The sequence below is a fragment of the Taudactylus pleione genome, unplaced genomic scaffold (assembly GCF_031769625.1).
Source record: "Taudactylus pleione unplaced genomic scaffold, aTauple2 ptg001990l, whole genome shotgun sequence".
In the NCBI taxonomy this organism is placed as follows: domain Eukaryota; kingdom Metazoa; phylum Chordata; class Amphibia; order Anura; family Myobatrachidae; genus Taudactylus; species Taudactylus pleione.
This window is the reverse complement of record NW_028286386.1, coordinates 8,867,409-8,884,503: the sequence shown is the minus strand read 5'-3', so window position 1 is coordinate 8,884,503 and position 17,095 is coordinate 8,867,409. Positions and strand designations below refer to the sequence as shown.

Below are 17,095 nucleotides of genomic sequence, written 5' to 3'. Positions count from 1 at the left end.
ACAGCCGGCGCCTCCCCCGCTGCACACAGCCCTCTCTGCATGCTGCCGACTGGTCCTGTGGCAGCGCTCCTCCCCCAGGCCAGCCTCCTCTCTGCTCCTCGGCGGCCATCTTCTCCAGAACGCATAGTGAACGCTGCTGGAAGCGCTGGACGGAAGCATCGTGGTCTGGGTCCCCCCGCATACCTCTCCTCCGCTGTGGCTCAGGTCTGTGTATGCAGCGCTGTGTCCTACCAGGCCCTGTGTCTGTGTAGTTGAGTAATCAGCGCTGTTAGTGCAGGAATTGTTATTTCTCTGCATTGTATGTGACTGTGCTAGCGCTGCCTGTAACTTTTCTTCTCTAAACTGTCAGCTTTATTACTGTCCCTGTTCTTCTGCTAAAGCCCTTGCGGTGCGGTGCTGCAGGGTGGTCTCTCGCCTATTTAATACTTAATTGGTGAGAGAGGTCACATACGTGGTGCCATCATGTCTGAAAGTGATTTTCCCCTCCGGCTACAGTGTACCACGTGCAAAGTACCGTTAGCGGAGGGGGAGGGTAGCGCGGAGGGCCTTTGCCGGCAGTGTTTGTCCATGGCGCAGCCTATTACGGTTACAGCACCGGTACAGGAGCCACCCTGGGCTTGTTTCGCTCAGGCGTTAACAGCTTTAGTGGGCCAGTTAGCTCCGCAGCCCGCGTTTACTCCGATGGGTTTGTCCCAGCAGTCTGTGGTGTCGTCACCCATGCAGGGGTTCCCACGACAATTGGTGGTACCCCACAGTCTCCCTATTTCCCCGCTCCCGGGTTCTCAGGAGCCAGCGTGGGTTAACTCCCTGACAAGTTCTGTACAGCACTTGTCGGATGTGTTGCAAGGGGAGTCTGTGATGCGGCCTCATAAAAGGCCGGTGGCGTCTCTGTCCGCTCCTTATGAGGATGACGAAGGGACGTCTGATGATGGGGAGATTCTGGATCCTTACGATCAGGAACCTCTCCATACTAAGGACGCTGATGCTAAGTCCAAAGTATATATTCCTGGACTTATTCGGGCGGTCCGCACAGCCTTGGTGATTGAGGACGAAGTTCCCCCAGAGGCTAAATCTAAGTATGCCTTTTTCAAAGATGTGAAGGGCGATGCCACAGTCTTTCCTCTTTCGGGTCAGTTGGTGGACCATTTAGAGGAGGCGTGGAAACAACCTGGCAAAAGATACCAGCCGCAGAGACGCCTGGCGGTGGCTTATCCGTTCGCGGATAATTATTTTGCTAAGTGGGAATCTGCTCCACAGGTGGATTCTCACGTGACCCGTCTTGTCCGTAGTGCCACATTGCCGATGCCATCCATGTCCTCCCTTAAGGATGCTACGGACCGCAAGGTAGAAATCTGCCTGAAGTCCGCTTATTCCCTTGCAGGGGGGGCAGCACGGCCGGTTATGGCCATTTGCTGGGTTGCCAGAGCGATGGAGCGCTGGGCGGATTCATTAGAGGCTTCTTTTGAATCCGACTGTCCGGCTGAACAGGCGGAGTTGATTGGCAATCTCCGTGATTCGGCCACCTACATCAACGAGGCGGCTCTAGACATTAGTACTCTGGTGTCTAGAATTTCTTCAGTAGCGGTAGCTGCTCGTCGCACCTTGTGGCTGCGATCCTGGAAGGCGGACGCAGATTCCAAGAAAGGTCTGGAAGCGTTGCCGTTTACCGGAGAAGTTCTTTTCGGTCCGGATCTGGATAAGATTGTGGCCACGCTGGCGGCAGCCAAATCTGCTTGTCTCCCGTCGGCCGCTGCTCCTTCTGGTTCGGGACCATCGTCCTTTCGGTCATCTAGGGCCCAGGGCAGGCCCAAACCACAGTCGTTTCCTCGACAGGCTGGCCCTAAGAAATCGGTCAAGCCCCGGAAGCAGGCATGGAGTACCAGACGTCCGGCCCCCAAGCCAGATGACAAGCCTGCGGCCTGACGGTCCGGGCCTCCCTTTGGGGGATCCCAGGGTGGGAGGCCGCCTGCTACAGTTCGCCCAGTGTTGGTCGACCACTACGACAGACACTTGGGTTCTGGAGGTGGTTTCCCACGGATACGCCCTCTCCTTCCGGCACAGACCCCCGGCTCGCTTCTTCACCACGGGTCTCCCATCAGACCGGAACAAGGCTACGGAGCTGCGGAAGGTATTGCACACTATGCTCCAGGCTGGAGTTATAGTGCCTGTTCCATTCTCCCAGAGGGGCCAGGGTTTCTATTCAAATCTATTTTTGGTACAGAAACCCAATGGGTCATATCGTCCGATTCTCAACCTCAAAGCACTCAACAAGTCTTTGCGGGTCCCGAAGTTTCGGATGGAGACCCTACGGTCCATCATTCTGGCGCTGGAACCTGGGGACTACTTGGTGTCATTGGACATACAGGACGCTTACCTGCATGTCCCTATTCTTTTGCGCCATCAACAGTTCCTCAGGTTTGCAATCCGCAGCGACCACTTCCAGTTTCGGGCGTTACCTTTTGGCCTGGCAACAGCACCACGTGTTTTCACCAAGGTGATGGCGGTCATGGCGGCTTCTCTGCGGCTGCAGGGAGTCCGCATGTTACCGTATTTGGACGACCTGTTATTGGTGGCAGGATCTCCAGAGCTCCTGTTACGCCACTTGGACCTGACCATTGCACTGCTGCAACGGCACGGCTGGCTAATCAACTGGCAGAAGTCCACTCTAATCCCGTCTCGGAGGATTCTGCATCTTGGAGCCTTATTGGACTCGGGACAGCAAAGGATCTTCGTGACGGAGGACAAGATCTCTGCTTTACAGTCAAGGGTACGCAGTTGCCTGCACAGCCGCCGGGTGTCCTTACACTCGGCGATGAGGTTACTGGGCTCCATGGTGTCGGTGTTCGACATGGTGGAATACGCCCAGTTTCACTCCAGACCTCTGCAGCACCTGATCCTGTCCAAGTGGAACGGGCTGCCTCAGTCTCTGAAGTCCCAGACGATTGTGCTCACCCAGGAGGTTCGCCTGTCCCTTACGTGGTGGTTACAGACGACCCACCTCAACAAGGGACGTCCGTTCTGGGTTCCAAATTGGGTCCTGTTGACAACGGACGCCAGTCTTCGGGGCTGGGGAGCAGTTTCGGGTCCACACTTGTTCCAGGGCAGGTGGACGCCGACAGAAGCGGAGCTTCCAATAAATATCTTGGAACTCCGTGCGGTCTTCAATGCTCTCCAGCAGGCACAGCGGTTTCTCCAGGGTCGCCCGGTGCAGGTCCAGTCGGACAACGCTACCACCGTGGCCTACATAAACAGGCAAGGAGGAACTCGCAGTCGGGCGGCTCTCGTAGAGGTCTCTCGGATCCTGGTTTGGGCGGAGCGCAATCTTCCGGCCATATCAGCGGTCTTCATCCCGGGAGTGCTAAATTGGGAGGCGGACTTTCTAAGTCGCCAGGACGTTCATCCGGGGGAATGGTCCCTGCACCCGGACGTTTTTCAACTACTGGTGGACAGGTGGGGTCTTCCAGAAATCGACCTCATGGCGTCCCGGCACAACAACAAGTTGCCGGTGTACGGGTCTCGCACAAGAGACGAAGGGGCGTCTCTGGTGGATGCTCTGTCCGTCCGGTGGACATTCCGGTTCGCATACCTGTTCCCTCCGGTCTCCCTTCTTCCACGGGTAATCCGGAAATTCAAACAGGAAGGAGGGACGCTCCTGTTGATAGCTCCCGCGTGGCCCAGACGGCACTGGTTCTCAGACCTTCAGGGTCTGTCCGTGGACAGTCCTCTGCGGTTGCCGCTACGACCGGACCTTCTGTCTCAGGGTCCTTGCCTTCACCCGGATCTGACTCGGCTGTCTTTGACGGCGTGGCTGTTGAGACGGCCATGCTGAGGTCCCGGGGGTTTTCCAGCTCTGTGGTGCGTACCATGTTACGAGCTCGGAAACAGTCTTCCGCGAGGATATACCATCGCGTGTGGCATACGTTCTTCCAGTGGTGTCGACCGAGAGGTTATGCACCGCGGGAGTTTCGTCTGTCTCGGATTCTCGCCTTCCTGCAAGCGGGACTAGATCATGGGCTTCGCCTTGCTTCTTTGAAGGTACAGGTTTCGGCCCTATCTGTCTGGTTTCACCGTAGGATTGCTACAATCCCGGACGTGCGCACCTTTATGCAGGGTGTTCTCCGCCTTCAGCCGCCCTTTGTTCCACCTGTGGCGCCTTGGGATTTGGCTGTGGTCCTGAGGGCTCTCCAAGGACCGCCGTTTGAACCACTGGGCTCAGTGGATCTTAAATGGCTAACAGCTAAGACTGTTTTCCTTCTGGCCATTGCTTCGGCCAGACGTGTTTCTGAGTTAGGGGCTCTTTCTTGTAGACCCCCTTTCTTGGTTTTTTATGGGAACAGGGCAGTACTCCGCACTCGGCCCGAGTTTCTTCCCAAAGTTGTTTCCCAGTTTCATGTTAACGAGGAAATAGTTGTTCCGGCCTTTAACTCACCGGGTCTTTCCGTGGGTGAGGCCTCTTTGGATGTTGTGCGGGCCTTAAGGACTTATGTTGACCGCACTTCTTCGTTTAGGAAGTCGGACGCTTTGTTTGTCCTCTATGGCTTCCGTAAAAAGGGTTGGCCTGCTTCAAAGCAAACTTTGGCAGCCTGGATCCGTATGGCTATTTCTGAAGCTTATCTTCATGAAGGCCTACCGGTCCCTCCTTCTCTGAAGGCTCATTCCACTAGGTCTGTGGGTCCTTCGTGGGCAGCTCGACGTGGTGCCTCGGCAGTTCAGATCTGCAAGGCTGCTACGTGGTCTTCTGTCCATACCTTCGTGAGGTACTACAGGTTTGACACCTTCGCCTCTCAGGATGCTTCCTTCGGGCGGCGGATTCTCCTTTCTGCACAGGAGCGTCCCCACCCTTAAAGGATACTGCTTTGGGACATCCCCAAGGTATCCTGTGGATACCCTATGGACCCTGAAGTAGAAAATATGAGATATGGTAAGAACTTACCCTTGTTATCTCTATTTCTACGAAGTCCATAGGGTTCCACAGGACTCCCGCCCTGTCGCACCTGTGCTGCAGATGGGCTTTGCTCTGGTCACCGGTTTTCCGTCTCCCTCTGGTGAGAATGTGATTCTTGTATGTGTCCAGATCTTTGTTCTCTCTCTTCCTTCTCCTCCTCCGGCCTATGGCTTGGTAACTAACTGAGGTGCCTTGGCCCGGGGGCGGGGTATAGGAGGGGGACCTAGTGCATCCTGGGAGGCTGAAAGCTTAACTCTTTGGTGCCCTGCGACTGACGTCACACCTATACCCCAAGGTATCCTGTGGAACCCTATGGACTTCGTAGAAATAGAGATAACAAGGGTAAGTTCTTACCATATCTCATATTATCCTAATATCTACCATACACGTAAATTTATTAAACATGTAAAATGATTAAAACATTGACTGCAGTCAAGAATACGTTTGTAGGTATACCATAACTTAAAGATTCTGACTAAATTAGTGGCTGAATAGGGCAGATACGAAAACAACACACTGGCACTGAAATAGTGGCTAATTATGTAACTTGAGTCCGCCATACCAATAGTGAATCATTAGGATACCTTATGTCAATTATGACAACGTATATTTCAAATCAACACCGTGCTCCCATACGGATTAAGTCTAAAAGGGTCCCTTGGCTATCCAAGCACTAGTACAAAGATCCTCCTTAATATCTTCCTATGTAACGGGTCATATTGCTGTTAGAAATAACAAGGAAATAATTCACAGGAAGCTGATTAGCAGCAGTAATATCCACAACAACTTGGTTGTTACCTGGTCCCTGTCAGAAGAAGTGTTGCCGCTGAATTAGCTAGAGGCAATTCTTCACTCACTGAATCTGCTCTGAGAAAGTGCAGCAGCTGAGTTTCTGAATTGCCGCTGGTAGGGCATGCTTGCTCAGTTTGGGTATCCCACGGATTTGGTTCACAGCCAATTGCAGTGTGGGTTACAAAGTCTGCTTGATGGAGACAAATTGATGTGAATAAATAGAAAATTGGCAGAGCATTCAGATATATTTCCCACTCAAATAACTATAAATGCAGCCAGCTTACCGTCCAACCCCTTGACTCGTTTCTCCCATTTAACAGGGGTTTTCTCAAAAGGAAAACACCTGTTAACGCATCAAGGCGTTTGCTGAAAAATCCAAACTGTCCAGATAATCTGTGCCTGTACGTGTACATATTACACAATTATTGATTTGATCCTACAGATATTGGCTGATCAGTCTGATAACTGTATAGTGTGTACAAAGCTTTATTCTAGGTAGACACTGCAATAATTCGGCTGATCAGTAAATTCTTGGCTGGTTGGTCCAATTATTGCACAGTGTGTACACCGCACACAGAGCCGACTGTTATTCAGAAACCCGACAGATCGGCTTCTGACATTAGGAGTGATGCACAATGTTCGTCGGTCCTGATGAGCCAATATCGTGGAGTATGTACAGACCTCAGCTGACAAAGTGCATGTAAAAACCTCACCTCAACAATCTACAGGGAAATAGCTCATTCATATGGGAACAATTGTGTGATGTCTATTCAGGAAATCTGATGTTTTCTAGATCATTTCAGCTGTCAGAAAAAAAATGTGATTGCAATGGGAAATTACAGTATGTTACAGCTGAATGTCATTACATTAAGGATGGGGTTGTTTTAAAGATCTAATGTAGTGTTTCTCAAACTCTGTCCTGGAAATTCTAACTGCATGTTTTCAAGGTATCATCAGGAAGAATTGATACCATCTGTAGATCTATTGCGTTAGTCAATTAACAGTCCTTTCCTCAATACAGCCGTGTCAGCAGCTGGGCAGCATTTTTTGCCTGTCTGAGTCTGTAGTGGTGGTCGGTCCTTTTAAAGGGTACACAATGCTAATTGCTATAACTTGCTAATTGGTAGCAGTCTGCTCTCTCCCTACTCTGGTGTGCTACATAACCGCACTGTGCTGTGACAGCTGTAGGCAGGAGGAAATTTTAGGTGGCCCGATATGTGGTAGAATATGACTTAAAAGTGTATAGATAAGGAACTGCGCTATACCAGTCACAATAGTCAAAAGATTAGAGTGTAAAAAATATACAATTTAATCAAACATATAATATAATAATATCAATGCATAGGTCCCAGCATCATAAAAAAAACATTTAAAAAGTAAGCAATATGATAATCATATCAAACATAATTGTAAAAATGCAATCCTTTCTAATAAGGAAAAAACATTTGCTGTAATGCTCAAAGTCCCAATGACACAGATGAATAATCCAAAAAAGAAATCCTCTAATATGGATATGTTGACCCAAAGTTCCAAACTTGTAGCAAAGAGAGAGAATGATGTAATATTGTGAATAACTTTTCTAAGAATGTGCAACAATGTCTCTGCTGATATGCAGTGGTAGTGTTATATAGCATATGACTTGCCTCATCCACCATCAAACACCTTTGGGATAAATTGGAATGCCAAATGTGTGCCAGGCCTGATCTCCCAACATCAGTGCCCAACCCTACATATGCTTTTGTGGCTGAATGATTGCCAATCCTTGCAGCCATGTTCCAAAACTAACAAGCTTTTCCCAGAAGAGCGGAGGCTGCAAAAGCAGCAACTGTGGGATCAACTACATATTCATGTACATAATTTTGGAATGAGATATTCAACCAAGCACATATGGGTGTGATATCTGGGTATTTTTGGCCATGCAGACTACCATACGAGAGCTCAGGCAGTGCAAAGGCAAAAGACTACTCCAGAACTAGAACAGGATGGAAAATCAGTTGCCTTTTGTATCACAATAATGCTAGTTGAGCTGGTGACATGCTATGATATTAGGCATTTCTACTTCAGGGTCCATAGGGGGTCCACAGGGTTGACCTTGGGGGTATAGCTGGATCTGGATCCACGGGCAGTTAAAGCTTTGCTGCTCCCAGGATGCACTTGGGTCCGTCCTCCTCTATACCCCGCCCCGGCCACAGGCACCTCAGTTTTAGTTGGTGCCCGGCCGGAGTCGGGTCACCCTGTCGCAGTGGGGCTGCAGGAGCAGCCCCTAAGCTTTATTTTAAAAGAGAAATTTTTTATTTTTTTCTTCTTTTTTTACACTTTTAGAGCGGCAGCATCAGACTGTCCTTTAGGACGTCCACGCTGCCGCTCCTTCTCCCCGCTGGCGCCGCGACGCCAGTACAGCTCTGGGGATCGCGGCGGGACCCCAGAGCCTGTACTAGCCGGGCTCTGGGGACTCCCTTGACTGCTGCCGGACGCGACGGGGATCAGGTAAGCCGCGGGTCGCCGCGTGCGGCGGCCCGCGGATACTTTAATGCAGTCAGGAGCCTCCGGTCTCTGGGGACAGACCGGAGGAGCTAGCGGCGGCGGCGGGCTCCCCCTCAATTGAGGAATACCCCGCGTGTCCGCTAGACCACCAGGGTATCAGGCTGGTAGCGGGACCGGCAACCCGGGGGTTAATTGCTAGCCAGGGGAGGCAGCCTTCCCTGTCTAGCGGCTCCTCCCCTCAGCTCAGCCCGCCTTTCAACTAGCAGTCTGGCGTCGCTGAGCTGCTCTTATCTCTCGGCCACTCCTCCTCTGAGGTCTCCGGCGGCCATCTTTACTGGCACATCGCAGACTCCCAGGCGGTATCAAGTGGACCGGTCCCCCTGTGTACCTCTCCCCTGCTAAAGGACAGTGTACACAGCGCTATAGCCCTCCCAGACACTGAATCTGGGCGGTTGATTGTAGCGGAAGGTGCAGTGAGTATAACTTTTCTGCATTGTATGTGGCTATTGCTAGTGCTGCCTGTCTGTGACTTATTCTCCTTACTGTCAGCTTATAACTATCCCTTTCCTTCTCCTACGGCCCGGCAGGTGTGTGGGGGAAGGGCGTTTTTCTGAGACCCTCACATATATAAAACACGTATTTGTGGGGTCAGTCACATACTGTTGTGTGCTACACAGTACCATTTCTGGGCTGTTGTTTCGCATACTGGTGAGTGCGCGGGTGTTAAAACCGTAATTCCTCTGGTGATACCTATTTCTTGTGTATTTACGGTATCATGTCGGATGAGGAGACTGAGCGCTCTGTGGCTCCTGTGTTATTTTCCTGCAGACGCTGTGCTGCTGGAGTTGATGGGGAGGACTTATCTCAGGATGGTCTGTGCGGGCGGTGCCAGCTGGTACCGGGCCCCTCCAACCCCCCTGTATCACAGGACCCTCCTTGGGCGATGTTTTCACAGGTGCTGGCGTCTATTGCGGACCGGTTATCGGTCCCATCAGCGGTCCCTTCTAGGGCGTTACCGCAGCCCACCATCTCCCATTCCCCGAGGGTTCCACAAATGTTGCGGTCTTCCCCCGGGGCCCAGACTGTGGGTCCTTACTCGGGACTGCCTGTGTATGTGCAGTCTTCCCCAGGGACGTGTCAGTCTGTAGTGCCTTTGCAGAGTGTTGCTCCGACGGCTCCTCCGCCTTGGGTGGATGTTCTATCCAGCTCCGTACAGAGTCTGGCGGCTTCATCCTCGGCGTTTCAGTCTATGTTGCAAGGGGATGTGCCACCAAGGGTGTCTAAACGTCCGGTTGTGAGTTCACTAGCTGCGCAGTTGTCTGACTCGGAAGTGTCCTCAGATGATGGAGAAATCCATGAGGACTCTGACTCTGATGTCATGGGGCAGGAGGTGGAAGCTAAGTCCTCCATTAATGTTCCAGCCTTAGTTAGGGCGGTGCGGGCTATCCTACATGTTGAGGATGATGCGCCGGCTCCTAGGTCGAAGTTTCCTAATTTTAAAAAGGCCAAGGTGACCTCAACTGTGTTCCCCCTGTCTGATCAATTATCGGATCATATGGCGGCGGCCTGGCAATTACCTAGTAAGAGGTTCCATCCACAGAAAAGGTTGGCGGCGAACTATCCTTTTCCTGAAGCTCATTGCAGGAAATGGGAAACTCCGCCGGCGGTGGATTCCCACGTTACCCGCTTGATCAAAAGCGCGACGTTGCCATTGCCCTCTATCTCCTCTTTGAAGGATCCCACGGACAGGAAGGTGGAGACTTGTTTAAAGTCCATTTATTCTCTTTCCGGGGCGGTGGCTCGCCCGTCCATGGCTATCTCCTGGGTGGCTAAAGCCATTGAGGCATGGGCCAATGCCTTGGAGGATACCTTTCCTGATGAGGCTCCGGATATCCAGAGAGCGTTAGTGGGACAGATGCGGGATGCAGCTTCCTATATTGGGGAAGCGTCTTTGGATGCCAGCCTGCTCACTTCTAGGGTGTCGGCTGCAGCGGTATCTGCTCGGCGCTCCCTGTGGCTGAGGTCCTGGAGGGCTGATGCAGATTCAAAAAAGGGTCTGGAGGCTTTGCCTTTTAATGGTGATTTACTATTTGGTCCGGATTTGGACAGAATAGTGGATACTTTGGCTAAGTCCAAGTCGGCTTTTCTCCCTTCGGCCTCTGCGCCGGCTAAGGTGAGGAGCTCTGCCTTTCGGTCCTTTCGGGTTCAGGGTAAGGCCAAGGGCCAGTCCTTCCCGAGACATTCGGCGACCAAGGCCGCACCCAAGCCCAAGAAGCAGGCATGGAGTGCTCGGCGCCCTTCTTCCAAGCAGGAGGATAAGCCTGCTGCCTGATGGGACGGGCCTCTCTCTGGGGGACCCCAGAGTGGGAGGCCGACTTCTCCAATTCGCCCAGTGTTGGCACAATACCACCACGGATGCCTGGGTTCGAGAAGTAGTCTCTCAGGGGTACGCCCTGTCTTTTCGGTTCAGGCCGCCCCACCAGTTTTTCTGTACGAGTCCTTCTCTGGACAAGACCAAAGCTGGTCAGATTCAGGTAGCTATAGAATCCTTGCTACAAGCAGGGGTCATTGTTCCCGTTCCGCAGTCTCAGCGCGGGACGGGGTACTATTCTACTCTGTTTCTGGTACAGAAACCCAATGGTTCTCATCGCCCTATCCTGAATTTGAAGTCTCTGAACAGATACCTCAGAGTTCCCAGGTTCAGGATGGAAACGTTACGTTCCATCATTCTGGCGATGGAACCCGGGGATTATATGGTCTCCCTCGATATCCAGGACGCATATCTCCATGTGCCCATAGCACCGGCACATCAGCGGTATCTGAGGTTTGCTATCCTGAAACATCACTACCAATTTCGGGCGTTGCCTTTTGGCCTTTCCACGGCTCCGAGGGTGTTCACCAAGGTGATGGCGGTTATGGCTGCCCACCTTCGGGGTCAGGGTCTACGTCTGTTGCCGTACCTGGACGATCTTCTGCTGCTGGCGAGCTCCCCGGAGGTGCTTCTTCGACATCTCCACCTGACCATTGCTTGTCTTCAAGCACACGGGTGGTTGATAAACTGGAAGAAGTCCTCCCTGATTCCATCACAGCGGATGGTTCATTTGGGAGCCCTGCTGGATTCTCGTCAGCAGCGGATTTTCCTGACTCCAGAGAAGGTCTCCTCCCTGCAGCTGCGGATACACAGTTGCCTGAGCAGTTGCCGCCTGTCGGTCCATTCAGCTATGAGAGTTCTGGGGTCCATGGTGTCGACATTCGACATGGTGGAATTTGCCCAGTTCCATTCCCGGCCCCTGCAGGGGCTGATTCTATCGGAATGGAACGGGTTACCTCACCGGATCCGCTCTCAGATGCTGGTGTTGTCCGCGGAGGTTCGGCAGTCTTTGGCTTGGTGGCTTCAGACGGTGCATCTGGTCGAGGGGCGCCCCTTTTGGATCCCGGACTGGGTCCTGCTCACGACGGATGCCAGTCTTCGGGGTTGGGGGGCAGTGACCGGCTCATTATCGCTTCAAGGTCGTTGGTCCGCGGAAGAAGCACTTCTCCCCATCAACATCCTGGAACTGCGGGCTGTGTACAGGGCCCTGCAGTCGTCCGGCCCCGCTCTTCACGGAAGGGCGGTTCAGGTGCAGTCCGACAACGCCACCACGGTGGCGTACATCAACCACCAAGGGGGAACTCGCAGTCGGGCAGCAATGTCGGAGGTGTCTCGCATTCTTGCTTGGGCGGAGTGTCATGTTCCAGCGATCTCGGCAGTCTTCATTCCCGGAGTCCTCAATTGGGAGGCGGACTTCCTCAGCCGTCACGATGTGCATCCCGGGGAATGGTCGCTTCACCCAGAGGTGTTTCAGCTACTCGTGGACAGGTGGGGGCTGCCGGAGCTGGACTTGATGGCCTCCCGTCACAATCACAAGTTGCCCGTTTACGGGTCAAGGACAAGAGACGCAGGCGCCTGTCTGGTAGACTCTCTGTCGGTGAAATGGACGTTTCACCTGGCGTATCTGTTTCCTCCGATATCCTTACTTCCTCGGGTTCTGCGGAAATTCAAGCAGGACGGCGGCACGCTCGTGCTGGTGGCTCCGGCGTGGCCCAGACGTCCTTGGTACTCCGATCTGAGGTGCCTCTCCATCGACGCTCCGTACCTTCTTCCTCAGCGTCGGGACCTGTTGTCTCAGGGGCCCTGCCTTTACCCGGATCTGGGTCGGCTGTCTTTGACGGCGTGGCTCTTGAGACAGCCGTCTTGAGGTCTAGGGGTTTCTCCAGTTCAGTGATTGGTACCATGCTTAGGGCACGCAAGCCTGCCTCCGCGCGGATTTACCACAGGGTGTGGCGCACTTATTTTCAATGGTGTGAATCCAGAAACTATGATCCGCAGGTGTTCCGGGTTTCCAGAATCTTGGAATTTCTTCAATCGGGTTTGGACCTCGGCTTACGCCTGGCCTCTCTGAAGGTTCATGTGTCTGCTTTGTCCGTGTGGTTTCAGCGACGGATTGCTACACTGCCAGACGTTCACACCTTTTTCCAAGGTGTTCTCAGGATCCAGCCTCCCTTCGTGCCTCCGGTGGCTCCGTGGGACTTGACGGTGGTACTGAGGGTCTTGCAGGGTCCTCCTTTTGAGCCGCTTGAGTCGGTGGAGCTCAAGTGGCTGACGTTTAAGACCATTTTTCTCCTGGCAATTGCTTCGGCCAGGAGGGTTTCAGAATTGGGGGCGCTTTCCTGTCGCCCTCCTTTTCTGATTTTTCACCAGGACAGGGCAGTGCTCCGCACGCGTCCTGAGTTTTTGCCCAAAGTGGTTTCAAAGTTCCACATTAATCAGGAACTTGTTGTGCCAGCTTTTCAGTCACCTGATCTTTCGGCTGGTGAGGCTTCCTTGGATGTGGTCCGGGCACTTAGAATCTATGTGGACCGGACTGCTTCGGTTAGGAAGTCGGATTCTTTGTTTGTCCTCTTTGGTTTTCACAAGAGGGGTTGGCCTGCCAACAAGCAAACGATAGCCCGTTGGCTTCGTTCAGTTATTTGTGAGGCTTATGCACAAGAGGGTTTACCTGTGCCAGCCTCTGTTAAGGCTCATTCCACTCGTTCTGTGGGTCCCTCTTGGGCTGCTAGACGTGGCGCCTCCGCTGTTCAGCTGTGTAAGGCGGCTACTTGGTCTTCAATTCAGACGTTTTTGAGGTTTTATGCGTTTGACACCTTCGCCTCTCAGGATGCATCCTTTGGGCGCCGGGTACTCCTTTCAGCACAGGAGCGTCCCCGCCCTTAGTTGAACTGCTTTGGGACATCCCCAAGGTCAACCCTGTGGACCCCCTATGGACCCTGAAGTAGAAAACAAGAGATATGGTAAGAACTTACCTTTGTTATCTCTGTTTCTACGAAGTCCATAGGGTCCACAGGGCGCCCGCCCTGACGCACCTGGCTTCAAATGGGCTGTGTGGCTGGTCACCGGTTTTCCGTCTCCCATTTCTGTGAGTATGGTTTCTTGTGTGTTCCAGTCTTCCTTCTCTCTGTTTAGTCTCCTCCTCCGGCCTTAGCTGCTTACCAACTGAGGTGCCTGTGGCCGGGGCGGGGTATAGAGGAGGACGGACCCAAGTGCATCCTGGGAGCAGCAAAGCTTTAACTGCGTGGTGCCCGTGGATCCAGATCCAGCTATACCCCCAAGGTCAACCCTGTGGACCCTATGGACTTCGTAGAAACAGAGATAACAAAGGTAAGTTCTTACCATATCTCTTGTTTTAGCCCAAAACCTAAGCATGTTTGGCTCCGAAGCCAACTAGATTATATAATATTAAAATTAGGGCTTTTATGCTGTTTGTGCGTTCTTCACACCTCAAGGAATCGCTTTAAACCTTGATTTATTTTGACCCACTTGGTGAACAGCTGTGATTTCTAAATAATTATTAAAACTAAATTTCCCCATACAATGACAGAACTTTTTTATGTTATTAGCCATATGAGGTGGGCGAGAAGCTGGATGCAGTGTCTTCCAGTTGTATTGCAGGATTCGTGTACAAATTTACAATCTGCACTCTCTTAAATATCTTCACTTCTCAAAGTCTGTGTAGGATTGTTTTATTCATATACATATAAAAATGTTTTGTTTATTATTATTATGCAGACACCTATGGAATTACTGGATCTTGTTAGTACGAAATTAAGATGCCTGCAGAATGGAGCAGATCCGGATGACCTTTCAGGTAGCTACTTATGGTGCTTGATTTATTTTTATTTAAAGGGTCTATTTTCAATCTAGACCACCAGTCGGGCAATTTAGCAATTCTATGGGAGTGCACTGTAAAAGGCCCTGTATTATGATCCTATATGGTATGTATGTATGTATGTAATAACCATGGCACAAGGACACTTCATGTGATTGTTTATTTATTGGCTGTTGACCCTGTAAAACCAGATGTATAAATCAGATTTTTTTTATTTATTTTTTTAAATAACTTTCTGTATTCCTAGTCAATTCATATAATTAGAATTCACTTATACCCTTTTACACTGGCCAAATAACCTGGGTTATTGCAGTCTAAATCCAGGTCGCGAAAGGGTCTCTGAAAAGTAACCCGAGTCCAGTGACCCGGCAATCCAACTTAAGTAGCAAGCAGGGTTGGACCTAGGTTACGGGGCTGTGTAAACGGGTGACCTGGTCCTGTTTACAGCATAGGAACAGCTGGCTCCCCAGCACTTGGAGATGTCATCAAGCGCCAGCAGAATACTTAACACTGCACCCATCTGCAGTGTAAACCCCGCGACCTGGAAAAAACCTGGGTCTGAGACGCAATGTGAACGGGATCTGTCCCAGGTTAGAACCTTGTTCCAAATCCTGGATCAGACCTGGGATTTTGGTGAAATAGAGGTATTCAAGTACATATTTATAACTAAATTCTCAAAACTTAAGCTGGGCATCCACTATACAGTTTTCTGTCAGATATCTGTCCTATCTGGCTGGTTGGAATGAAAATCTGGTAATGTATGGAATCAAATGACAGATGATCATATGGTTTTAAACACTTAAAAAAGGACAAAAAAAATTGTTCAAATTGGTTGAAACACACAAATTTAACAATTTGTCTGGACATCCATTTTCGGCTATTATCCAGCGTTTGTGAGCAAATGGACAATTGTCATTGGCTCCCATACATTACCAGCTTTTCATTCCAACCAGCCAAACTGGACAGATATCTGACAGAAAATTGTATAGTGGATGCCCAGCTTTAGAGAGAGTCTAGTGTTTCTCAAATCTAGCAAATTTGGTGTTTTCTAAGCAGTTTTACGCTCTCCTTCCTTTTTTAAAGCTATAGTCACTACAAAAGTGTCACTGTGTCTGCTATTGGGGCTTGGAGCCTGTGGAGACCAGTTTCTCAGGTCTCCCACTCATATAGAAAGATTTATGAAATGAATGTAGGGACAGGGACAGCCATGACATTCATTTGGATTGCCCAGGCTGATATTGCATCAGCACAGACCCTGCTTGACACCAGGTGGGAGTGGATATATAGATATATATATTTTTATACAATATATTCTGTATTGTCATATGGCAGAAATGCCACGTGAGTGACTTAAGAATCTATTTCTGCAACGGTTTGCATTCAGAATGAACTGTAGAAAAAATCCTGGTAAAAATGATGTACAAAAATGTGGAAGTGTTACATATGAGCTATACATTAGTCTTATTTTACTAAAATCTTCTCTGCGTATAATTCATTTTTGCAAAGCATTTGATTTAATAAAAAACTGAAATGCCATGTTCATATGTTCCTTTGTGACAGGCTTTACATTTTGTCAGCGTTTAACTGCTGAAGAGTATGATACACAGCGGTGCTCCAACACCAAAATGGAGGTAAAACAGCTGATGGAGCTGGTGGACAGGAGCTGTGCAATTCCTGAGAAGAAGAAGAAAAAAATGATGAAAGAATTCCAGAAGTGTCACCCATTAGCCTGCAGCAACCAGGTTCCCACCTGACTGGTTTCCATCAGGAGCCCATATGCACCTTGCCAACTTCTGTCTGATAGTTTAAGCTTATGTATACTTTGAGAAGATAAGGAAATGAGCAAAGAGTGGTTTTCTTTATCTGCTCTTTGACACAGATTTCTAAGGGTATGTATAGGTGATTTATATGGTATGGACTTTGCTTTCCTCTGGAACGGTTTGCTAGTAAGTACTATGTGTAACTACTGATGTAAGGTGTATACACTTTGAACCAGTGCCCTCCGTGTAATGCTCATTGATTCATAGTGTAATATGAGCCTGCTTACCATCAGCGATTGCTTCAGCCCCCGTAATTGCTGCTTCCACTGTGTGAAGGCAACAGGCAAAATAACAGCTGTAATTGCTGCTGATGGGGGTAGTTGGAGCAACGGCACCATTTTAGATTTTTAGCATGAAAATATGAAGTACCGTAGATGTGAATTTTTTTTTTGTTTGTTTTTAACATGAATCCACTAATTTATTTTTGCTATGTTCTGAAAGAAAACATAATTGCAATATGTGCAAATAATTTAAGGGATTAAGTGCAATTAATTGTATGTGAGTAGGAATTCTAACTGTGAATATAGGCTAAAGCTTTTAAATTCAATCAGTGAAACCGAGCGCTGCATTATAAATCAAATTTTTTACTGTGCGTATACAATGTTTTTTTTTTCCCTGGTCTTTAATAACAAGCTTCTTCATGTGCTTCCACAACACAACCACAGGTCAATGATTAGTATTAAGAAGTATATCAGAACCTCACTCTACATAGGAAGAGAAGTATTAGGACAGGATGATATGCAGGAGAACTACATGGAACCAGGATTAGAGGACATAGAGGAAGAATTACATTACTGAAAGAATAGTAGATGAGTGGAACAGCCTTTCGACAGATGTGGCAAAGGTTA

General features: G+C 50.0%; 1 protein-coding gene across 1 annotated transcript in view; it reads left to right on the top strand.

Moving 5' to 3' along the window:
• Positions 1-16,835, top strand: part of DEPDC4 (DEP domain containing 4) — a 32,413-nt gene extending 15,578 nt beyond the window's left edge. Inside the window, exons 8-9 of the mRNA XM_088465480.1 lie at positions 14,328-14,406; positions 15,988-16,835. Of these exons, the coding sequence (XP_088321606.1) occupies positions 14,328-14,406; positions 15,988-16,181 (273 nt within the window). The 3' untranslated portion in view covers positions 16,182-16,835. The remainder of the gene's footprint in view (positions 1-14,327; positions 14,407-15,987) is intronic.
• Positions 16,836-17,095: the final 260 nt, after the last annotated feature.